Raw genomic sequence first — 15,351 nt, 5'->3', positions numbered from 1 at the left:
ATTTAATGATAATGCATTATGCATTTAAGCACATTTTTTTTGCTTTGTATTGGTATGATATATCGACTGCTTCGTTAGCTACATAACAAGTTAATTATACTTTTGATTGAGTCAATGATTAAATTTTATCACACATATAGAAAACAAAAATTGAGGAAAAAAGGGATAAGTTGAACTATATAATAAGAGATTGTACTTTTTTCGCTCCTCATTTAGCTCAAATACTCTCTTTTTAGTGTATTGACCACATTACCCCTTGTTTTTTCCTCATTAATGTTGTACCCCCACATAGTCAAAATACGAGGGGACATATGGGGTCCTTTTTTGAATTTGCTTCTTTCTTTTCCTTCACTTTCCTTCTTTTTGTTCTCACTTGTGTTCAAGCATATTACTGCCGCTTCTTCATCTTCCTCCCCGACATCTCCATGCACACCAATAATTGGGTGGTCTCATATAGCTTCACGAGGTTCCTATCTACCTTTTCATCGCCCCTCACAAACCTTAGCATGTCTGGCAGAACCACCCCTATATCAAGATGTGCCCTTTCTCAAGATGTAATTCTCTATGACCACCATTTGATTCTTATAATGATTTATGAAAATCGAAATAGAATTATCAAAGTGCTCAAGTCCATGGATAACATGAGCAAAGACCTAAACGTAAAGAGTATTAATATGTCTAACAACTTGCTACCTGAGAGGATAAAGAACTTGAACACTTTTGTCAAGGTTGCAGGAGATGGTGAATTATTAGGTTCAGGAGTTCCTAATGAACAAAACCACCAAGATGAAAAAGGAAAGCAGAAGAAAAAATAAGAAATAAATAAATAAACCCAAATATCCCCCACTTTTGATTCTTTGCAGGGACAGCATGGAAAAACTGATGGGTAATATAGTCCATACACTGTAAAAGAGAGTATTAAAGCATATGAGGAGTGGCAAAAGCATGACCCTATAATGATATCTCTTAGAATATTTAAGTACATTATTTCCTGCAAAGTATATGATCCTAGCTTATGTTTAATGTTCACAGGGACGTCCAAATTTTCCCCAAAAATCTAAACCGATTACGATTTCCATGGCCGAAGCTTGTTTTCCCGGTAAAATTTATTCTTATTCGTTTGATGCTTGCCAAGATATTGCTCACGAGTCACGAACTAAAACTTATAAATTCCACGCAAACCTGGAAGCAAAGCCTTCACCACTTAAAACCCAAATGCTGAAAGAAAACTGATCACCTAGAATTACCTAACAAAACCCTAATCCAAGAAAAGCCCCAGAAAGATTCTGATTCTCATGCTGTGAGAAAATTCCAAGAAAATGTATCAAAATAAAATTTACAATTCGATCATCATCACTACCCCCAACAATTTCTTCCTGCGAATGGCGTGGCCATATACTTGACGGAAGCAGTACATTGAGCGGATTTTAATGGATTACTCATATCATTACTCCTTTACAAAAATGTTCTGTTTCTTCGTCGAGTGTTGCGAAATAATACCCAAACTAACTATTTTGTAGCGGACTCCGTTGAGTGAATATTGGAAAAATTGAAGTGTTAGATATAACAATTTATATGCATATAATATATACATACACGTATATATCTGTCTTCAACAATGTATCTTAAATATAACATATACCCTATCAATATGATTAAGGGTTATAACGCCAAAGTACCTGACTCTTTAGCATTGTTTAATCGAGTACCCATATTCTATTACTCTAAATATATCAACTTTTCAAAAAATGGCTTAATTTCCGGTTTTCGTTTGATGAATACAGAAAGAGTGATGTCATAAAATGTCAAAATATACAAAAGCAAATTACTTGTTACTTTTTTTTTTATCAAGTAATCATTCAATTTGCACATGTTTAACAATTACTTGCTACATAATCACCGGGTTTTCTTGCAAAACAAGACTCCTTTTTCTTCGTACATAATTAACCTATAATCATGCACCTCAACACTAGTTATTTTTAATCAACAGAGCATGCTCCCTCTTATCCTATCCGAACAACCTAAAAGCGGCACCAAATTTTTTTGGATTTTCAATCTATAGTATGCAAAGTTGAAGTGTAATAATACACATCAAAGCTCAAGCCAATTTACACCAGCTCTACATTAGGCTAGAATAACAATGAAAATAATTCGATTGCTAGAACTCACCAGCAATAGAATCACGCGACAAAATTGACATGCATGCGATGAGCTTCTTGTATCTTTCGTGTGGATAGTGGAGAGATAGACATAGATGAATGGATGGCTTCTTTTTTTCTTTTTTTTTTGAAAAATACCGAGATAAGAAACTCTTCACCAGCAGTCTTGATAAGTATTGATATCTTGTTATTAGTAGATAGTCGCGATTAATGTACATATCGTGATTATGAGAACTTGTGAAATATAGAAATAGATCTAGTATGTATATAAATATAGATTGCGTCAAAATCATATGGAATTCACTGAGATGGGCATTTTCAGGAGTGGGTTCGAATTGGCTTCAAGTGGCTGTAGTTTAGTGCCTTTTCCAAGTTTTGGTTCAGGCGGATGAACAACTCAACCGTGCTTGGATTAGGATGTGTTTAAATTCAAAGTATCGAGTGATGACCCCTTTTGTCTTATTCACTAACCTTTTGTGAACCATGATTTTCTGGCTGACAACTGACAAGATGGAATTGAGGTTTCAATGAAATTTTCTTATTTTGCAATGTAATTATTTGTTTTTAGGCAAAAGACAACTTTCATATAACAAGATGCGGTTGGATAATGGAAGATATTAAAAAGAAAAAATATATATTCACCGGTTTATGATATAATTTTTAGGTCAATTTGTCCAATGAAAAACCATTCTCAAAGAGAAATTGTTTTCGGATACTCTAGTATTTGGAAGATGGAAAGCTAATTGAGCAATCGCAAAGTTTTTCATAGACTTAAACAACAAAATCTAAATTGGGAAAAATGACTTCCCATTCTCATGAAAAGGAAATAATTTTTCCAATTTCTTACTTTGCGTCCAAGTGAAAATGTTAGGCTCCCCCCTATCTATATTTTATCGCTCGTCTTTTTTTTTTTTTTTGTCGTTTATATATATATATATATATATATATATATATATATATAATTTTTTTTTTACAAAACTATTATTCTATCTTTTGAAAATACTTCATTAATATCCATGTTCTACTACATTCCTAAAAGATATTGACTTTTGTGTTGTTAGGGTATACATGACAAAATTTCTAAAATAGAAATTGATTTTTAGCAAGAAATATAATTGACAACAATTCAAAATTTTTATTTATACAATAGAATCGTTTGATTACAATATATATATATATATTTCTAGTGGCGGCCGACATCTGGTGGCAGGTGGCGAGTGACGAGCGTTCGACGGCTAGTGTCAAATGGTGAGGAGGTGACCAATGGTGGGCTTTCGACATCTCATAGGCAATGGGTGGGCGATAATGAGAATAAATGATAAAAGAGTTTTTATTTTTGACTTTTGTTTCAAAAATAAAAAAGTTAAAAATTTTAACTTCCGATTTTTGCTCAAAATATGTTTTTGTAATGAAACTGTTCTAAAAATAAAAAAATGAAATTGCGTCATCAATGGATTTATGTCCAAATCATTCTCAAAACGTAAAAAAAACGAAATAAAGAAATAAAAATTTTCATTAGTCTTGCGCCTTAGTCATTATCTATTATTTTTAATGATATAAGCAATCTTTAGTGGTTTCACTCTTCAATTGGGGCACTTTTCTTGAACATGAAGTTCTTTTTTGGTCACTGAAGTTCAATTAAATATTCTTTTATCAAATTCCTCCAAAGCAAAGTTCAGTGCACGTCACTTTACTAGAGACGAACAATATTTTTACCCTCATTGATGTAATCAAATTCAAACATGATGCTATGTTTACATAATCAGTTTTCAACACATTCAATACTAATACAATATTCTCATACTCTGAAATTTAATTAAAGGGATACGATGTTTCTCATATTTTACAAGATATTCTTATTTAGACAAATTATCAGCCCAATTAGTCGATCAGGTTACCATTAATCTTGGCCAAAAATATTATTACTAATCTGTGGTGTTTTTGTAAACCTTATTTCAATTCAAAGGAATGCATATAAACTACTATGAATCTTGACCGACATTCGAATTCATTAAACTGGCCAGTAAAGAAATTCCCAACAAATCTCTCTCTCTCTCTCTCTCTCTCTGCAATTTTTAAAACTGGCAAGATGAAGAAGATGGAAGACGAGGCAATTCGCCATTAATTCAAAACAATCGGCTCAAGAAATGGTCAGATTCGACGACCCCATTTCTTGAAAACGCGTTCTGCCGTTTCTCGGCCCCTCAAAATCCTTTCTTGATCCGCAGATTCGCCTCCTTTCCGTGTCCCAATTCCGGGTAATCCCATGATCGATCCCTCGTGCATTCTCCTGATCGTCGCCGCTTCGCAATGAACGACTTGGACGGCCTGTTCGCCCCCGATTTCGGCCTCAAATCGCAGGTCAAATCGGCCCCAATGTCCGCCCCCAAGCCCTCCCCCAATTCCCGATCCTTTCCCGCCGACCCAGATCCTGTTTCGAGCTCCCAGGGCGCCCAGAGATCGGAGAACCTCGAGAATTATGGTGGGTTCGACCGTACGAAGGACCCAGAAAGCCGGATTTCGGTTCCGCGCCCGTTTCGCCTCGAAGTCGTCCTCGAGCCTGCCGCGTTACGATAAGCCCGTTTATGATGAAGGTGATGATGATGGTGATGTGTTGGATCGCGTGCTGGGATCGAAGGGCTCTTCTTAGTGCGAGCGGCGGTGGCCACTTCGACGATCTTTAGCTGGAGTTGGGAAGAAGGACGACGGTCCTAGGAGTAGAGCTGCGAAGAACGGGGATAAGGGTATGCAGCATTTCGATGCTTTGTTACCTGGGTTTGGGAGGAAGTCTTCTCCGATCGGAAGGTACTATTGGACATCTCGGATTTCAAGTAGCGGACTTTTGTATTATTGTGTCTGCAGGGCCTGCATAATCCCGCATTGTGTGATTTCCGGGCCAGTAGTTAGTTCCTTCTCATGTCCACTTGGCAAGCTTAGAATTCTCAGTACAACGAATGATGCCGTTATGCAGCTAAACGAATTCTTTATGTCGGGAATGATTCAGTGTGTTCGACTCTGCTGTGATATTGTCTTGAGTTTACTAAATCTCCATGAACGTGACTCGTCTTTTATTTAGTTGCAAATGAGTTTGTCTTGCTCTCGCGATTTGACACTATGTATGTGGTGTGCAATGCTGTGTATGTGAGCCTCTAGTCGGCTGGTGGTGCTTTGCTAGGGTTGTTGTTATTCTTTTAATACTTTTAAGATTTCATTGATATACTTGGTAAAGACTCTTTCCTGTAAATGGCTTGGAATTTGGATGGTATTCACTTGCGACTGTTCTGATGAGAGGCATCTGTGGTAGATTTCATTAGTCAGTAGGGTATGTGCAAATAATGTTCACACGCTTATAATATTTCACGTTATGAGAAAATATTTAAATTAAGGCATGACAGCATTTATTCTTTGCTATTGTTTTTGTTTTAGTCTCCTTTTTCTTTGATTTTGTTACTCTATGCTCGATACAAAAGAGTTGATTACTTCAAGTTTTATCTTTCTCCTCTTCAGACCAAATCCTGAGTCAAGTTGGTCATCTAGGCCTAGGACTCACACTAGTAAAATGACAGAAGACCCCTTTGTGGTATTGGGATCTACCTCACCCCATGTTGCCTCATCTTCTAATAAGACAGGTAATGCTGGAAGCACGGCAGCTGATGGTTCATCTGCTTCCGCCGGCGAAATCCACAATGGTTCGGAAATGCTTAGTAGTATTAGAAAATCCGCACCATCCTTTTCATTCAATAAGAATGACCAGTCAAGGAGGGAAATGAATGTGAGAATGGCAGCAAATTTCAACATACATCTTTTGACATGGCTTCAGGCTTGAACCGCTCCCATAAATCTACTGGCCAGACTGCTTCTTCACCAATAAATGGGAAGGGTAGTATTCATGACACAAAGACCCAGGGCGACAGCTCCCCTTGGTCTGAACAGAATGTGGATCATCTGATGAAGTTTGGCTTACTGTGTCCGAGATCCCTCTTTTTAATAAACCAACAACTGTGCCTCCACCATCTAGACCCCCACCCCTCTGCCAACCCGAATTCCAAAGGCAGTAAGTAGATTATTTGGATCAAAAAGTGCAAAGAAGAAGATCAATGATTCTTCTTCATTCGCAAATCCCACTCAACGCTACCACAGTCCAAATCAATACCTTCGATGACTAAGGTGTCATCTCCATCAGCTGTGGATGAACTTGAAAAGTTTGCCAGGGGCAGTAGCCCTATTAATCCTGATGATCTTGCAAATGGTCTTTCTAGGGAGGAACATGCTAGGAATACAAACGCTGCTGCGTCGTCTGCAGCTATGAAAGCAGCTATGGATAGAGCTGAGGCAAAGTTCAGGCATGCGAAGGAAGTAAGGGGTAGAGGGAGTACTAAAGCTGCCAGAAGTAAAGATACAGCTGGAAGAGGATGAGAATGTATATGACTCTCAAGAGCAAGCTTTCAAAGAAAAACAAAGGGAAGAGGAAGAGAGGGAGCAAAGGAGACTTGAGAAGGAGAGGGAGAGAGCCAGAGAGATTGAGAGGGAAAGGGCTCGACAAGCTGTGGAAAGGGCTACAAGGGAAGTTCGTGAGAGAGCAGCTGCTGAGGCTCGCCTTAGAGCTGAAAGGGCTGCTCTTGAGAAAGCTAATGCTGAAGTTAGAGAACGAGCAGAACGGGCTGCTGTCCAGAGAGCACAAGCAGAAGCCCGTGAAAGGGCTGCTAATGAGGCCAAGGAAAGAGCTGAGAAGGCTGCTGCTGAAGCAAGGAGAGAGAAGCACGTGAGAAGGCTGCAGAGGCTCGGATAAGAGCAGAAAGAGCAGCTGTAGAAAGAGCCACTGCAGATGTTAGGCAAAGGGCTACTACAGAGGCTCGTCAAAAAGCAGCAGCAGCTGCTGCTGGGGCTTCATGGGTAGTCAGCCAGTAATGATAATGATCTTGATTCCTTTTTCGAGATGGGTTCTCATGCCACCACAGCTCCAAGGCCAAAGTAAATTCATCGGTATGGATGTGAAGGTCTTGCTTCTCATGTATTGCTCATTCTGTTGCTAACCTCTTTGAACGTATGCCTCAGGATCCTGAATTTGATACAAAAACTCAGAAAAGGCAAAGGCCTGAAGCAGCAAAGCCATCTGCTGCAACATCATCTAACATAAGAAAACCATCTTCAACAGCCAATCTTGCTGATGATCTTTCCTCTTTTTTGGTGGTACTATTCGACAAACATGTTTTTTTTTTTGAAAGTCATGGTCATCATTTTATAATGATTGCTTGCTGAATTTTATTAATCTTTTGGGACAAGGTGCTGCACCATCCAGAGAATTCCAGGAAGTTGAAGGAGAAACTGAAGAAAGAAGAAGAGCCAGACTGGAACGCCATCAGAGAACGCAAAGAAAGAACAGTAGGTTTTCATTTTGGCAATTTTATTTTTTTATTTTCTGCAACTCTGAATGGAGTGCATTTTCAGCTGAAGGCATTTTGATTGTTGAGAGTATTGTGTTATCACTCTTCACACGTTTTATTCAGGCCAAAGCACTTGCTGAGAAAAATCAGCGTGATCTTCAGACTCTAAAGGAACAGGAAGAGAGACATGTAAGAAGCTTGAGTTTCCCACTCTATGTGTGTATAGTTTCACCAAGATGCCATAGTTTTTCTTATCTTATTGGATGCTGTGACTGTGACATAGGTGAAAAGGCAGAGTTATCAATGTAACCCCTCAAAGTGGAGTTGATATGACCCATTCGGATACATTCTGCTACTATTTCTATCTGATGTTTGAGGAAATTGATAAGTAGAATAGGAGGTGTATCTGCTGTAGTGTGGACTATAATGGGTTTTTAGAATTTGAGACTTAAGTGCATAGACTGAACCTCTCTCTCTCTCTCTCTCTCTCTCTCTCTCTCAATTTGTTTGGGATTTCAAGAGTTAAAATATTAGTTAGTTATGCCTGATTACTTTCCATTCAAGACTTCACTACACCTAAGAAAAAATAGATGCATGGCCCATGGTTGACCTAGGGGAAAAACAAGTGACTGACTGTCTGAACTGTGTACCTCGCCAGTAAGATTTGGAAATCTTGAAAGAAAAAAAAAAACATTGTCTTCGCAGTGCCCATAAATGCTTGGAGTTGCAGAATTTTACTTGTAACTAATTCCTCTTGCTCCTGATTTCACATTATTTATCGGTGAAATGTTACATCCCTATGGCTATTCGCTGACACTCCTGCTATTAGGTTTCGTTAAGTTAACATTAACCGCTTATCTGATGAATTCCTTCAGAGGATTGCTGAAACACTGGATGTTGAGATAAAGCGCTGGGCTGCTGGAAAAGAGGGAACTTGCGTGCTTTGCTATCGACTTTGCAATATGTGTTAGATGTGTTCCTTGATGTTCTTTTCACTGTCGTGCATTGCTTGCAAAAATACAGGCTGCATCTTCTGGTACTCATCCAATGGCATTGGACGGGATGCAAGAACAAGAGTAAGACAAATACACAGGAGAGAGAATAGGCACCCATTTTCTGCATCGAAGCTGTTACTATCTATTGGTCGTAGTTTAATTCTAGAATAGATTAGTCGAAAGAGTGCATGTTTTATTCAATCTTGATTTTTCGGTATACAAGGAATGGAGCATTAAATATTTTTCCTTGGCAGAGCCAAAAATTGATGTGCCCTGTTTTCAAGGCTCCAAAAGAAGAGGTGGATTTTATGTGGTTCAATATTGAAATTTGCAGTGTTAAATTTGACTGAATATGGGATGGTGATTCTTCTTTAGCATTTCACTCATGATGAGTTCTTGAGATCCTTGAAATCAGTATGTATAACATGGGATTATTGGATAATTATAGCAGGATTTTAAAAGTTGACACTCTAATGCACTTGAGTCCTAAAACTCACTTTTTGCAAGTCATAAAATTTGTCATGGTCGTTCATTTAAATCCTTCTGATAACTCCATTAGGCTTTAGTGGATGGAAGATGCACATGGCTTTTTTCCCCCTTAATGGCCACATAAAAGAAAAAAAGCCACGTGGCATTTCGAGTACCCAAGTGCATCTAAGTTGCGCAAGTTTTAAAGTTTAGATGCACTAAATGAAAGTTTACTCAAGTGCATTATCATAACCGATTTTAGGACTTGTCTTGCAATTGTTCCTATAACACAATAGGGAGACGCGTCTGAGTTTTCTTCTTGAATGGCAGTTGTGGCACTCTTATCGTAAACAAATGCTTTTCATTGGAAAGCAGTACATAGGAAACAGCTTTACATGAAAAGATGTAGGTGCAACCTTTGTGTCACCTCACATTGCCTACTATAAACACAGACAATTCCTCAATATCTTGTTCATTCGCAACAAAATATTTTCTTTTATTGGGCAAACACAGAAGATTTAAAGCTGGTGGTGATGATAAGAGGGGTCATGCATTTACAGAAATTCCTCATTGGTCTACTTGATAGAGAAAGTAGCTACTTTCTTGCTTTGTGTGCATGAAAATTTTACTGGACACATTGAGGTTTTTCTATGAAAGGGAGGAAGACGCTCCAAAGAAATACTGATTGTGAGCCATGTTAAACTAATAGCATATGATGAGATTTTTGCTGACCTGATCTGGATGTACTTCTGCATATGACTGTTTTATGTATTTTTAAGCTACCTACTTGTTTATTAGCTACCCTGTGTTTATTGGCACATATTACCTGAAGCTATTTATTTGACATTTTGCTCAAATCTCATATAAACTTTTATAGGTTGTATCCTTATCCCGTTCATTTCGCTTTTTTATCTGTTTGGAGCATACCTTTCTGGTGTTTGGGCTAAGCAATTCCTGTTGATCATTTTCTTATTAGGTGCTCTGGCCTGAATGTGGTTGGGAACCTGTTTCTCTGACGGATTTGATTGCTGCTGCTTCAGTTAAAAAGTTCTATAGGAAGGCAACTTTGTGTATTCATCCTGACAAGGTGCAGCAAAAAGGTGCCAATCTTCAGCAGAAATATATTGCCGAGAAGGTTTTTGACTTCCTTAAGGTATTTAACAACCCAAGAGCTTTGAAATTATCATCGTATTTGTGTGGTGGACTGAATAGCATTGGGACAGTTCCACAAAATTAGCATTGCTAACATTGGAAAAATATAAAATGACTCTAGTCTTACACCCATTCATTGGCATGCCATAAGCTGGATCCATGATGCAGTAGATTGTTTATTAATCTTGACATCATGCTTTTGTTTGTATTCTGTGGTTGGAGAGTAGGGTTAGTCCCATTTTATCAGGTTTAAATGAAGGGTAGGTCCTCCATTTGCATCTGATTCTATTATGCATGTGGAGATCAGTAAAATAATAATAACAATAATAATAATAATAATTCATAATGTTCGTTATTGGGTTTGGCAAACTTTTTTGCTTTGTCATTTTTAGGAAATTCTGGCTACACAAGTTGGTCTGCTTATTATTTCATTAGTTATGAGAATTTTGTCAACGGCAGGCACCAAGACATTTAGAAAAGAGCTCATATAAAGAAATGCTCACTTGCATGATTGAGAAGTTATTCCAAGAGTACATTTTGGATGCTATATTTAATGTTCTAAATCATTTTGAAGATCATAAAAAGAAGATCCATCCTCTTCAAAGACTTAGGTTTTTTCCTTTCCTTTCTGTATTTACAAATGAGGATTAACAGAGAAAAAGAATTGATAGGAAGTTTCTTCATCTTTTGGCACGTGAATACCCTGCCAGGTCTGCAATTCTTGTTCCTTATCCTACAGCGGTGCCTCTTTATCAGTCTTTGCGCTTCTAGATGTCCCTTTTCCTTTGTTGGTTTTCTGTAAGCATAATACATCGTTAACATTTTTTTGGGCGGAGGGTAAATGACCTCTCTGAAGATCTCCTGGCACTCTGCTTTCAATAACGTTTACTCCATGTGACAATGTGGGGAAAGAATACTACTTACTACTTTTATAAGTGCCATTTAATTCTTTGTTTCGTGGTTTTAGTAATATGGCATTCCAATGTCAGCATTGATTGTTAATTGTCCTTGTTATTACAGGAAGCTTGGAACAAATTTAATTCAGAGGAGCTCTTCTGAACTCTTGAGACAACCTTTCAGCTTCAAGCTATTTTAAGCAAGCGTCCCATTTCTTTCCTTGGCAGATACTCCTGGAGGACAATGAATGTCTCTGAGGAATATAATCTTGCCAATATTGCACCCGTTTTGAAATACAGTATATTTAAGGAAGTTCATCCTCTGAAGTTGCTGAAACCGTTCTCCTCGTAGCCAATGATTTACTTAGGGTTGCCAAACAAGTACATTCACTCAGGGGCTATGAGGATCTTGGTGATCTTTATGTTGTAGGTTACTGCATGGAAGATCCTGTGGTTGCGCCTACAATGAATTCCCTCGCATTGTCCAAGTGACGAGGCTAAAACTCATTGCCTTTTGCAATCCGCCGCAACAAATATAATAGCATTGTGTATACATCTCATGGGATTGAACATTACCATTTGTACCAATTTGCTGGTATACTTGTAAGATATTTTTAGCGTGGGTAAATTGTCGATATCCCCCTTTAAGGATATTTAGCGAGCAAACCCCTCCACTTTGAAAACAGTGAAAGCTGTCCCTATACTTTGGATATTGGTGATAGAAGTCCCTCTGTACTCCGTACCTTAAGGTTCCTAGCAGGAACATTCTATGCAGTAGCATGGGAGATTGCTACTTCACCACATTCCTAACTCCAATAGAATTCTTGTCAAAAGTTGGATGGACGTCTCACTAGTATCCAAAGCAAGGACTGACTGTGCTACTTTCAAGTTAGGGGGACAGCTGGCTAAAATTACCAAAGTAGCGGAGGTGTCTCGGTGATTTAGCCCTTTGTTTTGATTGTTCAGATTATTGTCTTTAAGTAAAGGCTGAATGGTGACAGGTACTTCCCTTTGATTTGTTTCTTTTGCTCTCTTCATGAACAGGGATTCAACGAATGCTCAGCCTGGTTATTATAGCGTACTACGGCATTGAAGCAGATGGGTTTCTTTTAGTACTTAGAGATTTTTGGATAATGTGAGATGTGTATAGTGGAGTTACTTCTTCCGGGGAAATGTGTAGGGCAATGCATGATTTCAATTGGGTCCGAGTGCAGTGGAACGGTGAAAAATTCTGAAAGGGTCGTTCAGCCGTTTTTGTTCCTTTTGGGCTCTGGGTTGTTCTGAACTGAAAACACTAAAGTAAAACTGCCACACAACCTATAAGGAATGCTCTTTTTGGGTGGTTCAAAACGAGGTTTTTCGATCTGCCCACCGGTTTTTCGGACACCCCTGGTGGCTGGCGCTAGTACAAGTTGTGGTGATTTCTGCGAGACATCGCGTAAATCTTAATGAGCATTGAGCAATCCGGACTAGCAATCCAGATCAAAGCGGCTTAATTACCTGCTGACCTAATTTAGGGGGTGAAGTCTTGATCAGTATAACAGAAACAACTAAAGAGATTTTTGAGTTATCCGGATTATTGTAATTTCCGTTGATAAACGGAGATATACTTTTTTCTAGAGCCGCTCAATCGTGTGAGTTTAGCACTAAAATTAAGGATGGGGAGGTGTGAGAGATAAGAAGATTTCAAATAAGTACGGGGATTCAATTCACAAGTCGACCAGCTGAGCCGGTTGAATATCTTTAAATAAGACCGTTGAGTGTTGACTAAGACAATATTTTGTTCAAGTCTCCCGACCTATTTCATCCTCCTTTAGTCCACGATCCTTTCTTATTGATCCAGACTCAATTTTCCGCTCCAAGGTAACTCAAAGATCGAAGACTACCGACAGCTGAGTGAACCTAAAGTATACGAAGCGATCAGAGAAACCCGAGTCACAGTTCAATTCGACTATTGATTTTGTGTTCAACTCGAGTTTTAACTTATCCCCGAGCTTACATAATGATCATAATGTATTTGATCGCGCAGTGGGATCGAAGGGCTCCTCCATTCTGAGTGTAAGTGAGAGGTTGTTGAAGGTGTCGAGGCGAATGGCCATCCGCGTAGCAGCATTTTATCGAATGAGTACCTGGATTTGGTCGAATTTCTGCCATATACAGGAAGTTCTTAGTTTTCATTCCACTTTTTATGCTCAATTTACCTTTCAACGTTTCCCATAATCGGATGGTCGAACCTATATGTCAACTTGGTGAACATGTTGAATTTTCGGAGATTTTCATGTCAGCCAGTGTTGAATTCTCTACAACATACTGGGTTCTCGGTCCTGGACATCAGATATGTTGACATTACTTTTCCTAATTCAAATTACTATCACTTATAAAAGCATTGGGACAATGCCATGAATTCCTCAGACTTGTGCCTCCATGCAATCTCCTAAAATTTTCGAATCATGCAATCAAAACCTAAATCTTGCACAGAAAATGCAATGAGCACTACTTCTGCTTGACTAAACTCACTGAACTGAAATTTCTGCTAGCGACTTTCCAACACTTAAGAATGGTCTAACCATCTCTATTAACGCTTCTCTTACAGTAATCTGATAACTGAACAGTTAGTACAGTATAATCCTCAAATTGCAAATTTGCATTAACATTCCTCACTGTCATTCCCTCTTCAAGAAAGAATGAGTAAGCGGCACAAAAAATTACTGAAAAATAACCAGACAGATGACTTTCTGTTGCGTAGTGATTCAGGTCATCTTCAAGCAATCCTGTAAATTCTGGTTCTTATTTTTCAGTAACACCAAGTTGTTAGTTCCATTTGCCCAATTTCCAAACTCTGCAAAAGGGAAGGGAGAGTTCTTGTTGAGCAATACTGCGGATAAATTCCAAAAAGAAACCCAGCATTTATATTTGAACATCGAAAGGACTACGGGTCTGCAAAGAAATCTAGCATCAGTTAACAGCATTAATCTGTCACCACATAATAGCGGCAAAAAAAAGGAAAAAATAAGCTTTTTCTGAACAGCAGAATTCCTTTCCTGTGAATCACCAAATGTTGGTCCCACCATACGATGGTTTAACAAGAGAGAGAAGTGTGATGTTTCCATAACACAAGTATGGCCAATTTATGAGCTGGCTAGCCAAAGTTGATCAAGAAAGCATGAAATCCACCTGTGCTTTCACAAGGTGGACCTAATGACTACCATGAATTTCAGATGTGCGACTGAAACAAGAAAATCAAGAAAACTCACATGTTCTTACAAAACTTTTATTGTCCAATCATCTGCAATTCGGATGCCAGGCTTCCGTATGGTCAAAACACCAGAGCTGCTTCTTCCTTGAAGCAGGAGGGGTCCAAATTCAACCTGGGCCTCAGATTACCTGGCTCAATGAGAGCATTCTTTGGCCCGCCAGCATGTCCAAGAATTATGATCCGCCGATTATGCACTCCGACTTAAATGGAAGGTTACCAGAGGTAGCAGGTGCCATGTTCAATGATGTAAGTTTTCCTTTGAAAACAAATCGGCGATGAATGTATGCCCCATGCTTGAACTCAAAGCTTTTCCCATCATCAATATAGAGTTCACCTTCGGCTGTTTGGGAACTATTCAGAGCTATAACCTGAAATGAGATTGGAAGGCTGTAAGCAATACTTACACGTCATCAGTAACAGCACTCATGGGAGGGGAAAGCCTTCATAATGTCTGCACTAGGAAAACAATCACGGGCACAAACAAGACCGAAAGAAGCCTAAAAGCATCCAAGCATCAAAGGAAAAAATCTTACAGATCTAGACATGCAATAGGTGAATGAAATAACTGGATAACAGTATCCACATAGGAACAGTACTGAGAAAGAACATGGAGACAGCAATTAGGCCATCTTGAGGTTATTGCAAAAATTCAGAAGTGCCATTTCCATGAAGCAATTTATTAGATGGTCTTTTCTCTCTTTAAATGCTAATAATCATAATAATATAATAATAAGCCACCAGTATGATTCCAACATAATCATAGGTTATTCTAGAGGTTGCTTCATATTGCATTGTGCAATAATCAGATAAGTGCATCAAAAATTCTTCATCTCCAATATCATATCAGAACTGCATAATAGGAATAAATCAATCATTCATATGTCACATGATTCCATTTACATGCTGATGCCATGACTGAATATTACAAGCAGGCCCAGAGGCTTTCAGAAAAAAGAAAGAAAGGGTGCACTTACAAATTGCTGTGTGTATTTAGTAAGCTTGGAGTATGACAACTTGGGCCTGAAAATGACAAAATATTGT

At 38.5% G+C, this 15,351-nt stretch overlaps 2 protein-coding genes and 1 long non-coding RNA gene across 3 annotated transcripts; 2 read left to right on the top strand and 1 right to left on the bottom strand.

Moving 5' to 3' along the window:
• Window positions 1-4,469: 4,469 nt before the first annotated feature.
• Window positions 4,470-6,093, top strand: LOC120288245. Its single transcript, XM_039301889.1, has 3 exons — window positions 4,470-4,682; window positions 4,810-4,964; window positions 5,667-6,093. Exons 1-3 carry the CDS (start codon window positions 4,470-4,472, stop codon window positions 5,983-5,985), a joined length of 687 nt encoding a protein of 228 aa, XP_039157823.1. The 3' UTR covers window positions 5,986-6,093.
• Window positions 6,094-6,305: 212 nt separating this feature from the next.
• On the top strand, window positions 6,306-12,069 carry LOC120288244 (auxilin-related protein 2-like). Its single transcript, XM_039301888.1, is given in 11 exon segments — window positions 6,306-6,568; window positions 6,570-6,904; window positions 6,907-7,063; window positions 7,118-7,142; window positions 7,215-7,349; window positions 7,443-7,541; window positions 7,667-7,732; window positions 8,419-8,467; window positions 8,470-8,507; window positions 9,983-10,159; window positions 11,179-12,069. Coding segments are annotated over 11 exon segments (1,371 nt in total). The 5' UTR covers window positions 6,306-6,317; the 3' UTR covers window positions 11,218-12,069.
• A 1,505-nt stretch (window positions 12,070-13,574) lies between these two features.
• On the bottom strand, window positions 13,575-14,489 carry LOC120288147. Its single transcript, XR_005546437.1, has 2 exons — window positions 14,309-14,489; window positions 13,575-13,893 (listed from the first exon to the last, which is right to left on the bottom strand). It is a non-coding gene; the product is annotated as an uncharacterized LOC120288147 (long non-coding RNA).
• Window positions 14,490-15,351: the final 862 nt, after the last annotated feature.

This window comes from Eucalyptus grandis, chromosome 9, assembly GCF_016545825.1.
Source record: "Eucalyptus grandis isolate ANBG69807.140 chromosome 9, ASM1654582v1, whole genome shotgun sequence".
Taxonomy (NCBI): domain Eukaryota; kingdom Viridiplantae; phylum Streptophyta; class Magnoliopsida; order Myrtales; family Myrtaceae; genus Eucalyptus; species Eucalyptus grandis.
Note: the sequence above shows the minus strand (reverse complement) of the source record. Positions and strands in the feature narration are given on the sequence as shown.